Source organism: Orycteropus afer, unplaced genomic scaffold (genome assembly GCF_000298275.1).
Source record: "Orycteropus afer afer isolate SDZICR_OR568_19922 unplaced genomic scaffold, OryAfe1.0 scaffold00068, whole genome shotgun sequence".
NCBI lineage: Eukaryota > Metazoa > Chordata > Mammalia > Tubulidentata > Orycteropodidae > Orycteropus > Orycteropus afer.
This window is the reverse complement of record NW_006921655.1, coordinates 11,531,467-11,544,462: the sequence shown is the minus strand read 5'-3', so window position 1 is coordinate 11,544,462 and position 12,996 is coordinate 11,531,467. Positions and strand designations below refer to the sequence as shown.

At 42.8% G+C, this 12,996-nt stretch overlaps 1 protein-coding gene across 1 annotated transcript in view; it reads right to left on the bottom strand.

Annotated features, from left to right (window-relative positions):
- Positions 1-12,996, bottom strand: part of RYR3 (ryanodine receptor 3) — a 585,899-nt gene that overhangs the window by 225,869 nt on the left and 347,034 nt on the right. The window contains exons 39-42 of the mRNA XM_007940521.1: positions 9,745-10,018; positions 7,765-7,879; positions 5,867-5,996; positions 4,336-4,439 (exon numbers count right to left, since the gene is read on the bottom strand). Coding sequence (XP_007938712.1) covers positions 4,336-4,439; positions 5,867-5,996; positions 7,765-7,879; positions 9,745-10,018 — 623 coding nt within the window. The remainder of the gene's footprint in view (positions 1-4,335; positions 4,440-5,866; positions 5,997-7,764; positions 7,880-9,744; positions 10,019-12,996) is intronic.

Genomic DNA, 12,996 nt, shown 5'->3' with positions numbered 1-12,996 from the left:
CATTCTTCTTTGCTCTTGATGAGGAGAGACCCATCGTTGGATCTAGATGGCAGTTTGCTAGCTTTTAAGATTCCAGTCGCTACACGCCAAAGTAGGAGGTGGAACAATGTTTTGAACACCACATTTCTTGATGGAGCCATCTGGGGGCCTCAGACACCTCCAACTCAGTATTACCAAAAGCAAACTGATCACCTGATGCCTCATCACCTATTCCATCTACTATATGCCTTAAAAGAAGAAATGGCACCAGCACCATCCAATCACCCATGTCAAAGGAGACCTGGGAGCTACTCCTTGACTTCTCCCTCTCCCTACCCTGTCCCTATACCCAATTAACAGCTGTTATTTAATGGTGGTTCAGTGGTAGATTCTAGCTTTCCATGTGGAAGACTTAGGTTTGATTTCTAGCCATCACACCTATGTGCAGCCACCAACTGTCTATGTAGACTTGGGTATTGCTATCATGCTGAGTAAGTTTCAGTGGAGCTTTCAGACTAAGACGGACAGAGAAAAAAGGTCTGGCAATACATTTCTGAAAATGAGCCAATAATAAAAACCCTGTGGGTCATAATGGTCCAATCTGTAACTGAATGTGGTGAGGAGCCATGACCAGGCAGCATTTAATTGCATTGTGCATAGGGTTGCCATGAGTTGGGGCCAACCTGACAGCAGCTAATAACCACAACAACATTCTTCCTCTTATGTTGCTGCTGAATGATGCTGAGTTGGTACTGACTCACAGAGACCCCTATAGGACAGAGCAGAAGTGCTCCATAGAGTTTCCAAGGTTATAAACTTAACAGAAACAGATGGCCACATCACAAAATGACAAGTATTGTGTGAGACCATTACTATAAAATGTCAAGAAAAGGTTTACTCAAAGAAAGAAATATTCTTTGAAGGTTATCAGAGGTGGGAGGGGATGAGAAGATAAATCACTAACTAGAAGGTAGACACATATTAACTTGGGTGAAGGGAAAAACAATATACAATAAGGGGGATATCAGCACAAAATGATCAAGGCAAAGGAAGATGCTAGGATGAGCACAACAACTGAAGGCAACAAAGGTAACTACTATTACATACAGAATCCTACAATAACAGTAATAATAATCTCTGAGCAGATACAGAGAGACATGCAAGCTGAACCATAGTGGAAAGGGTAATGGGTCTGCATGCATCAATATGTATAGGTGTAAGGGAGGATATTCCTACATGTGTATTTACATAGGCTGCAAAAACATCCAGCAATATACTAGAACATAGGGGCACAAAACTATGAAACCCTCAACCAGAAGCACACATCTTGAGGGAATGAGTTGCTGGGCCTGAGGGCTCAAGATCATAGTCTCAGGAGACATCAAAGCCAATTGGCCCAACATAGTCACACAGACATTGCTCTACATCCTACATTGGTGAGTAGTGACTGGGGTCTTAAGAGTTTGGGAGTAACCATTTAAGGTGCAACCATTGAACTCTCTTCATTTGGAGCAAAGAACAGTGAAGAAAATCAAAGACGCTTGAAAACAATTAGTCTATAGGACTAATGGACCACACGAATCCCAACCTACACGGTCCTAAGACCAAAAGAACAAGATGGTGCCTTGTTGATGGCTATCATTGCTGACCTCTCTGAAAGGAATCACAATAGGAGGTCTTGGATAGAGTAGGAGAAAACCTCAAAATTATAAAAAAAGACAAGGCTTACTGGTCTGAGGGAGACTGGTGGAACTCCTAATACTATGTCCCCTAGATACCGTTGAGGCTTGGAAGAGAACTCACCCCTATGGCTCAAGTTTCAGCCAAACAAAAGGCAGGCCTATAAGGTGAACATTAACATCATGAAGGTACATACACTCCTTAGAACAATCAACCATGTGAGAGAGAATAGGAAGCATTTCCCAAGGATAAAGCCTAGAAGGCAGGAAAGGACAGGACAGAAGGATGAAAGGAAACGGTAAACACAAGAAGTAAGAAGAGTGTGGTTACATTGCAGGATTGCAACCAATGTCACGAATCAAAATGTGTATGAATTGTTGAGTAGAAAACCAATTTGCTATGTCAGATTCCATGCAAATAACAATGAAAAGAAGTATGAAAAGTAGCTTGCCACATTTTTCTCCTGTGTAGCATCTGGTGGGTTTGAACTGGTGGCCTTTCGGTTAGCACCTAAGTGCTTAACCACTACACTACCAAGGCTCCTTTCTTCTTATATGTGTCTTGAATTCAAATACTTTATGTGTCCACTGCCTCAACATTAACTGAAACCATCACCATTTTATGCTTGGATTACTGCAACAACTTTCTATTTTCTCCCTCCCACAGGCATTGCCCTTAGGTCAATCATTCCTTCTTTTTTTTTTTTCCCCCCTAAATTTTATTTTGTTTGTTGAGAAAATACACATCAAAATATACACCAATTCAACAGTTTCTACATGTACCACTGAAGAACATTAATTGCATTCTTGAGTAGTGCAACCATTCTCACCCTCCTTTTCTGAGTTGTTCCTCCCACACATAAACTCACTGCCCTCTAAGGTTACTACCAGTCTTTTGAGTTGCTATTGTCAATCTGGTTCCACATAGAGAGTTCTTAAAAAACAATAATGCTTAAGGCAGGCCTTTTTCACTAGTTAAGTGAAACTGCTGTTTGGTTTTAAGAAGACTTCAGGGCATTTTTCCTTCTTGATATAAGGATATGTTTTCTACAACACATATCATATTGTGTCACTCTCCTACTTAATGCCCTCCAATGGGCTCTGTCACTCTTCATCCTAAAGTGACATTGTATAACATAATGGGGACATCATGGCCTCTGGAGCCAAACTCATGAATTCTGGCTCTGGCATTACCAACTCCGTAACAACGACAGTGAGGATGTTATCTAATCTCTATGTATCAATCTCCTCATCCATAACTGGGGAGGGGGCAATAATAAAACAGCTTATTCTGAGCGTCATGTGAGTTAATTCATGAGATGCATTCAAAGCAGGGCTTGGCACACAGCAATTCTGTAGGAGAATGAGCTTCTATTATTAATAGTAATGGTTGCATAAAGTCCAATTCCTTACTGCCTCTGCCTACTATCCCACCACTCCTCTCAGACACTGCATAGGTACTCAGTCATACTCAACTTTCCCATCCTCAAGACACATGCTCACGTCTCAGAACCTAAAACATTCCTGGTACACATTTCCCCAACAATGTGGCTGATCAGCCTCCACTCATCCCTCAAGGTGAAATGTTGAGAAACTTGTCCCACATCCTTGTTGGAGTAAAGGGCTCCCCAAACCCACTATACAGCAGTCATCCTTTTACTTGTCTACTTCCTCACTAGAAGAGAAGTACAGTGAGTCTAGGGATCCTGCCTATTCTCATGTGGTGATTGGTGTCTAGCACATAGTAGGCATAGAGTAGTTATTAAATGAATGAATACCTTTGGTAACTATGAACAAAACAAAACAAAACAACATTTCGTAATGTTCTCAAATTGCCTAGGAGCTGAGAGAAGAATATGGCATGAGAGGAGTCCAGATTGCAGGCTGGTTAGAGCAGAGCCAGGCAGCTTTGTTCTTACCCACGTTCAGAAAGTGCACCGTTAATCTTTTCAATCATACAGTCCAGGAAACAGTCCCAATATGGAATGGGGAAAAGATGACGGTGAATCAGTGCCAAATCCCTGCGATGACCAGGACAGCAATTCACATCCAGTAGGGGCAGCTCAGCTCTGTCTTATGTGCACATGCATGGGACAAGTGGGGGCATTCTTTACTTTTATTTTGATTATACTCTTTTCTATCATGTCTCTTTCTTTAGTACATAAGCTTATACATTGCTGCTGCTGTTGTTATGTGCCGTCGAGTCGGACCTGACTCATAGCGACCCCTCCTTGGGTTTCCTAGGCAGTATCACTGTGGAAGTAAATTGCCCCATCTTCCTTCTGAGGACTGGCTGGTGGGTTTGAACCGCCAGCCATCTGGTTAGCAGTCAAGTGCCTTAGGTACTATGCTACCAGAGCTCCCAGCTTATACATTAGGTTACACAAAACTTTATTAGGAACCAAAATGTCTGGTAATGCTCCATTTAGACCACTAAGCGTGGGCTTCCACACAGAAAGCACATGAATGTCCACATATTCATGTCTGGGAAGATGGCTGTCCCTGCCCACAGGATTGGTTTTGGTCGTAATTATTGTGCTGCTGCCAGTTCCTCACATCCTACCACATTCTCATCTTCAGCCCTGATGGAAATCTAGCCTGTGGTCTGCTTTTCTCTGGCTTGGTTATTCTGTGGGCAGAAGAGACCAAACATATTAATCCCCTGAGGGCCACTTACCTTTTCGAGGTCTGGTTCCTCTAAGCTGAGGGCTAACTCATTGTTGTCCATGACAGAGGAAGCTGCCACATCTAGCGGGGTGTACCCTCTCATCGATGGGGAGGCTGAGGAAGAGAGAGAGAAAAAAAAAGAAAGGGACAAAAAGGCCACCCAGGCCTGAGCTAAGGATGTAGTACATAAAAATAGACAGGAGAGGGCAGCAAACACACTGAAACCTGGGCCACAGTGCTGTTCTCCATGGGGCAGCTCAACTAGGTAACCAAAGACCAGCTTTATTTGCTATCCTCCCTCCCCACACTGATTACTGAGTGAGGATACATATGGGATCAGCTGTGACTAAGTATTTTCAAGCCTTTTGCTAACATGAGAGTTTATGGCTCCTTATTCAATGATCACCACTAGTGACCCCCTTTTAAAAGCAGAAAAAATAAGAAACACAGGACATCCACTCAAGGGACTCAGGTGTCTTGGCCAACTAAACTCAAGTGAGGAGCTCTGGTAGCATAGTGCCTAAGACACCTGACTGCTAACCAGAAGGCTGGCAGTTCAAATCCACCAGCCACTCCTCGGAAGGAAGATGAGGCAATCTCCTTCCGTAGTGATACTGCCTCAGAAACCCAAAGAGGGGTCACTATGAGTCAGATCCAACTCGACGGCACATAACAACAAGAAGCTCAAATGACTTGGCCAATTCTAGAGGCAACACTTAGACTTTAAAAATAGCTAGTTTTTGTATTGTATACACAACATATAGTTACATCAGGTTACCATTATTTTCTTTGATTTTTCTTAGTTTATTTTCTGTGATTTTTCTTAAGAGCCTTAGGTCCTTAGGCTAGAATTAAAAAAAATTTCAGGTGGTATATTATAAAAAGGTTGGTAGCCTGAGCCTGAATTTGATAAATGACAAAAACTGAGATTTCAGATTTCACATGCCTGTATTTGTGTCCTCCAAATTCATTTCGTTTCCATGCAGAACAGTGAATAAGGCATATGCCACTATTAGTTGCTTTTCTAGTGGTGGTGATGGATTTATGTTGTTTATCCATAGTTGCTCTTTGCCATTCAACTTGCAGCTAAGGAGGACACTTACTGATTGGCTGACAGGACAGGCATGCAGCCTGTCACCAGCAGCCAGCCTGCCAAGAAAGGATTGGACCCATGCCCTTGGTCTCATTAGCTCTGCCCCCCAGTCAGCTGAGTGGGCTGGGATGAGTCTGTGTCCCTAGACAATATCAGCAATCCCAGGCAGCTTTTCATAAACCATGAGCCACTGGTCTAAGAGAGAGGAGGTAAAATTGTATGAGTATGCCAAGACAAATCTATCACCAACCCTTAGTTGGTAGCAACATATTTACTTAGATGGAGAGAATAGATATGGTATCATTATTTCACTTGTTTTTAGATCAGGCAAGGTTCCTTCTAGCATTTAAAAATACTGTTGCATGCCTATGACTTCTTTTATCTCCTGAACGGTCAGAAGGGGAGTGTGACCTTTAAGTTGGAGAGCTGAGGTTGTAACATGACATACCTAGGCCAACACTGCTATTTTCCAGCAGGTAGCTCAGATGTTCAAACATGGCCTTCTGATTTTGCCGGCTAATTCGACAGAAATAGCAAAGGAAGCGGCAACAGCTAGCAACCATCTTGGGAAAAGTAATCTGTAGGGAGAAGGAGGAAGTGTTATGAAAGGAATCCATCATGAGGCCTTTTTGAAATGTCTGACCTCAAAGAGCCTTTGGAAGGTACAGTTGCACAAACCATGAATGGTTCAGAAAATGAGTTTTCTTCATACTTCCAGTTTATTCCAATACTTACCCACAAGAGGAACTGAGACTGGACCCCTAAGAAGAAGTTTCCAGAAATATTGAGAGCTAATTATAGTTCTTGAAATATCTTTTCCCCAGAGGAAACAGGTATCAAACAAGAATCTTGGTCATTCTTCAGAGGTCATGTGAAATAGCACAGGGCCCTACACTAGACTATTTCAACTGAAAAGGGAGTGGGCAGGACTTGAATGGGAGAGTGGGTGATCATAGAAAAATAAGGCCCATCATTATCAAAACCCAAGTCCTCTGGGTAAGGGATGGCCTCCACTGCTCCAGAAGCCTGAAGAACACCAACTTCTTTGACCCTGTGAAGCTCTCCCCTAACTACTTTTGTCCTTAATGATGTGCTCCTATAGCCTTCCAAATCTGATTTATATAATTTAGCACTGAGATGCCATCTTGTATTACTGCTTATTGTGTTTGGCTTATTTACTTAACAAAGTAACTAGCATCTCCAAGGCAGGGCCACATCTTATTTTTGACCTTAAAATGGATTCTAGAAAAGTCTTGATTTCCCCCTTTAAAATCAAGTAGGATGCTCTAAGGATAAGGGTCTGAAATCTACAGTTTATGGGCCTGCTGAGGCATGCAGACATGTGCTCAGGGATCTGGAGAGATTTTACTTTCCTAAGAGATCAGAAGGAAGCAAGTGAGAAGAAAAGTGAAAGTGAGCTTGGTTTCTGTTCTGCCTTCACATCCTTACCCCCACCCTCCAATACTGGTGAAATCACAATAAAAACCAAAAACCAAACTCACTGTCATCGAGTCAATTCCGACCCACAGCGACCGACCCCCTTTTGGGTTTCTGAGATGGGAAGTCCTTAGGAAGTAAATTGCCTAGCTTTCCTTCCGTGGAGTGATTGGTGGGTTTGAATCTCCAACCTTCTGTTAAGTAGTCAAATGCCTAGGGACTACACCAACAGAGCTTCTTGTGAAGTCTCAACAGAGGTCATTAATTCCTATGGCTCTGGCACTTGGAATTTCTAACATTTGAAAGTATATGCCATCTGCTGTCTTCAGAAGCCATCTAACTCTATGGATGAGCCCAAATGAGTTGGGATAAATGCCCAGTTATGTGCTATCTGCATTCCTTTCCCCTAACCAGCAACAGGAGCTCCCACTGACTGCAGGCCCCTGATGGCGGAATTGGCAAGGAAAACCAACTCCGACTTCCTCGGGAGGTAGCTCACAGAAGAACCATTTACACTCCAGAGGGAACACTGCCAGGATCATTATTAAGATCTCTCTCTCTCCTTTAGAACAGCCTTCTTCTGATTCAGCACAAAACACACCAGTCTCCTAAGCGGAAACCGGAAGAATTCCATCTTGGAAGGAGCAGGGCTGCAGAGTACGGGAAGTAAACTCAGCAACTTCATGGCCCAGTGGGATGAGCGAGAAAAGTCCCCAAGCTTCAAGAGCTGCAGCTCCTAAGATACTAGATGGACTCCACTTATCATCCTATCTCTTGGCTCTTTCTGGCATAGTGCATGTCCCTCTGTATCATGAGTACAGTAACCGAGGCACTGGACACCAGTCATGTGGCTCTGAACAAATTCCTGCATGTACCCCTGCCCCAGGGGCCAAGTTCCCATAGCATTACCTGAGATTTCTCTGTACCCAGCACGTTCACCATTACCTCCATCACTGTCTCGTGCATACCAAGGACTCTCATGAGGTTGGGATGCTGGTAAAACACTTTGTTGTTCATTATGTCTCTAGGGTATAGATTAGAGAGAGACTGGATTGTTTCTCTGCTATCACGATTCAGATAAAAGAACACACACAAATATACAGACACACTGGGGCTGAAGTAACGTCAGTGTGACAGGCTAAAATGACAATAGGAAGGCACTAGGTCAGTTAAAACACAAGTAGAATGCTTTTTCTACCTCAGAGAAATATTTTGTGTCTCTACTTCTACAAAGCTATTAATTTCTCAACCTGAAATATTTCCCTCTAACGGAAACCCAAGGAGGGGTCGCTATGAGTCGGGGCCGACTCGACGGCACATAACAACAACAACAACAACAACAATGACACATTAAACAGATCTTTTTTGGTCTCTTTGACTTGTAACTGTTCATGAGGCAGTCCAAATCACTAGATATTTTTCTCCTATATATGCTCAGGCTGTTCTCCCCCGCCCCCATTCTTCCTGTCCTTATAGCTATGTCTGTACATACTTCTTCTTCTTCTTCTTTTTTTTTTTTTTTTTTGATGGCACTGTTCCCTCTTCTTCCTTTTAAAAAACAATTGTGTATTTGACACTACTGAAGTTTTTGGAACCCAGTCCTTAAAAATCAATGAAAGTAATGTGAAAAACAATTATTTTTTAAGTTATTCAATACAAATTCACATAATAAAACTACAAATGAATGAAAATACAAACACTGCCTGTTAATTGGCTGTGTAACCCATTAAGGGTGGCTTATTTCCTACCTATTCCCCTTTCCTCCAATGCTGTGGCTGCTTAGAGGAAACACCATCAATTTCACTGCTGCTGTGTGTACTGCAAGGGCTGGGAGAGAGGTTAACTCTGACGTTTACTTTCTCTTTCCAAATTCTTTTTATCACCTCTATTGTAATGGAATGGAGTTTGAAGACCGTGTGCTTTTTTTCCCATGAGGACACTCAAAGTTCATTCCTTGGGCCTCCATGATGCTCCTCTCCTCAGGTTTGCTTACTCAAGGGTAGTAGAATGGGATGTTGAGAGGGACAAAGTATGTAGTTGTAGTTCTTTTAGTAAGATTGTGGGCTAGTCACTGAACCATTGTGGAGTTTGGTTTTCTCACCTGCAAAATGAAAGTGCTTTGATGTTGTTGTTGTTATGTGCCGTCGAGTCGGACCCGACTCATAGCGACCCCTCCTTGGGTTTCCGAGGTAGTATCACTACAGAAGTAGGATTGCCCCACCTTCCTTCTGAGGAGTGGCTGGTGGGTTTGAACCACCAGCCTTCTGGTAAGCAGTCAAGTGCCTTAGGAACTATGCTACCTGAAGTGCTAGACTACCTAATTAAAGAAAACTCTTCTGGGATCTAAAATGCTGTGAATCTCTTCTAAGAGAGAACCATGAACTATTGCTAGGGGTAAAAGTATCTCACAAAACTGACAAAAAAAATGATTCTATAGGTTACTCTTTAGAAAAGAGGGGAATCAAGAGGCAATTTTTCAAAGAGGAGTCTTAGAAGATTTCCAAACATTCAAAACTCAACTGCTCAAATCTTTTCAGGTGGGTTGAACACACTGTCCCCTGCTCAAAATTATTTCACTGCCTCCCTGGGATTATTTTCATCAGATTTCAGCTAAATTACACTGCTTTCCTCCAACAAACTTCCATACTTCTTTTGGCAATGGCCCTTCCCCAAGAGCAGCAAGTAGACTGGTTTCTCAGGCTATCAAACGTGACTGATTTAGTAAGGATAAATAATTCAATGAAGAGTGACATAAGGACCACCAGCTCCTTTCTGGGACACATGGATATTTAATATGGCTTGACTCTACAGTATCTCCATATCAAGGTAAAATAGTCATTCCACTTAAAGGTCTCTTGACAGAAACATGCTGAACTGTGAAAGACCTACCCCAGTCCATTGATCATGAGCAGCTCCTCTTCCCTGCCCATCCTTACACTAAGGAGGGAGCGGATCTGGCCCAGGGCAGCCAGCAGACTGATGGTGTCACTCACGGAGGCATGGCTGATGGTGTAAGTCTTCCTCAGGGCCTGCAGCAGCTCCCCAATGCTGTCATATTGCCTCCGCAGGAGGTTGAACATTATCCGGACCAGCTCTGCATCCTGAATCTGGTCCTCCTGAGCCCAGCAGATCATTGTCTGTGAGATGAGCTCCTTCAACGTCGCTGGAAGGGCAAGAGCAAAGATCATTACTGTAGCTATCACAGCTCAGGGAGAGCTGGTATCTTAGCCACTTCATTCAATGTTAAGATACATTTTTAATGGATTAAGGTTAAAAAAATTAGTATATTATGGGTAAAACATGGCATCCAGAGAAGATAAAACATGCCAAAAGATAAATATGCCAGACATACTATTAAAACAGCCTGATGTTGAACTGATGGTGCTAAACCTCCCATTTTGACTAAACAATGACTGAGTATATGCTGGAAGTAGAAAATTAAATAAGTCACTGTCCTCATCTTCAGGATGCTCACATGCCAGTTCTTAACAATTTTATCTTCTCCTAACTATAATACCTCAGAAGGAAGATTGGGCACTCTACTTCCATAGAGATACTCCTCAGAAACCCAAGGAGGGGTCGCTATGAGTCAGATGGAACTTGATGGCAATGAGTTTAGTTTATGGTTTTAACTATAACACAACGTAATGTTGTTTTGTTGTTATACGCTGTCGAGTCGGATCTGACTCATAGTGACCCCTCCTTGGGTTTCCGAGGCAGTATCACTATGGAAGTAGATTGCCGCATCTTCCTTCTGAGGAGTAGCTAGTGGGTTTGAACTGCCAGCCTTCTATTTAGCAGTTAGGTGCCTTAGGCACTATGCCACCAGAGTTCCCAACACAATGTAATAGGAGAGGATAAAATATAACATATTAATATAATAATTAATATGTTGTTGTTGTTGTTGTTATGTGCCGTCGAGTCAGCCCCGACTCATAGCGACCCCTCCTTGGGTTTCCGAGGCAGTATCACTACGGAAGTAGGATTGCCCAACCTTCCTTCTGAGGAGTGGCTGGTGGGTTTGAACTGCCAGCCATCTGGTTAGCAGGCAAGTGTCTTAGCCACTATGCTACCAGAGCTCCCAATAATTAATATAGTAACTATTAAAGTGGGTTACAAGTAAGTGCCATGGATACAGAGTAGGGATACTGATTCTGGGTGGGAAAGACACGTGAGGGAGACACTGGCCACTGCCTCTTCAGAGGAATCTCTCTAGTATAGGTATTCCCAGCAAGTAATTTAAAGTTACCACATACCATGAAGCAATTAAGCCAAACCATTGATTCAAGAATTGTCAAAGATATTTTCAATGATGTAACAGAAAAATAATTAAGAGATGAAGAGAGAACACCTTATGGGACTACTGAACTGACTTCTTTGCCCAACATCTTTAGCTGGAGTCAGCTGACATTGAATCATGTACTATGTTATTAATTAAATTGTTCCCTCCCCCACAAAAGATATTATGAAGTCTTAACCTCTATGCCTGTGAAAGTGACCTTGTGCAAACAGGGCCTCTTAAGTTAGGTTAACATGAGATGATACTGGTGTAGGGCAGATCCTAATTCTCTAAGACTGATGTCCTTATAAAAAAGGAGAAGATACACAGAGACAAGGAGACAAAGGAAGGACATCATGTAATGTTGTAACTACAAGCTAAGGAATGCTAGAGCCACCAGAAGTTAGGAGCAGCATGAAACAGTTTCTCTCTCAGGGCCCTCAGAAGGAACTAACACTGCAGATACTCTGATCATGGACACCCAATCTTCAGAACTGTGAGACAATAAATTTCTGTTCTAACAAACCACCCAACTTGTAATAGTTTGTTATGGCAGCCTGAGGAAACTAACATAGGCTGCTTTCGTAAACATTAAGACAGAGAAACCACTGACTTTAAATTTGGAAATTTCCAGGACTCAAGAAGTACCACTGGCTAGACAAGTGGGAAAGATCAAGCGGGACTGGAACAAGCTGTGATTTGGCTAAATGGTTCCGTAAAATTGCTGACTAGGGTCAGTGCAGGAGGATGATGGGGAGGGAGATGCAGATCTGAGCTAGAGGGCAGAGTGGTCAAGAGCCCTGTTAGAACAGCTCAGAAGGCACTGTCCACCACTCCCCATGCCACACAAACACCCAGAAGATGCCATGGGAGAGGCAAGCAATCCTGACTGTATCCAAGTCTGGCTTTGTATATCACACTGCTGCGAGGCAGGGATGGTGCTAAGACCCTCAATGTAGAGCTGTGGGGATGAGGAAGGTCATACAGTCAATCGCTGACAGAATGGGAAATAAACTCAGATGGGTGCTTTCAGGATATGGGCCATCTCTAATAGTCTAGTTTTCTACCTACACTCCACTATAGATGGCAGATGTCTGCTCTACATACAGCCTTGGCTCATCACAAGGGTTTAAAAATAGAACTTGGTTACTAACATTCTAAAAGAGGTCTGTATGTAAAGAATTAATTTAACCTACTGCTGTGTCTGTCAACTCTGTGGTTGTTTTAGGTTCAGACGGGGGACATAAGCTGAAAAACTTAAAAAAAGGATACCCAAGTCAGAGAGAAGCACAGTTAAAAGAAGTTCCTCAGAGATCTCACTAGGGAGATACTGCTGTCTAATATCTGTTAGGTTAGATAATACCTGGACCTCAGGGGTAAAAGAGTTCTTTACAGGCTGGCTAGGCTGGGCTCCTCTTGAGAAGCTTGTTTTCTCTGCAGCCAAATGTAAAAGTTCCTGTTTATTCCCCCCAGTTAATACTCACAGAAAGGAATGAAAACAAGAAAATAAGAGATTCTTGGACTAGTATAAGTTACTCTAGTCCTGTAAAGTACTGAAACTCAAATCAAACTTGTGGCTGTTAAGTGGATTCCAACTCACAGCAACCCTCTAGGACAGAGCAGAACTGACCCACAGGGTTTCCAAGGCTGTCAATCTTTATGGAAGCCGACTTCCTCATCTATCTTCCACAGAGCACCTGGTGCTTTTTGGTTAGCAGCTGAGTGCCACCAAGGATCCTCTATAAAGTACCCAAACCCACCAACTGCCATCAAGTCCATTCCAACTTGCTATGTTGTTGTTATATGCCATTGAGTCGGACCCGACTCATAGCGACCTCTCCTTGGGTTTCCGAGGCAGTATC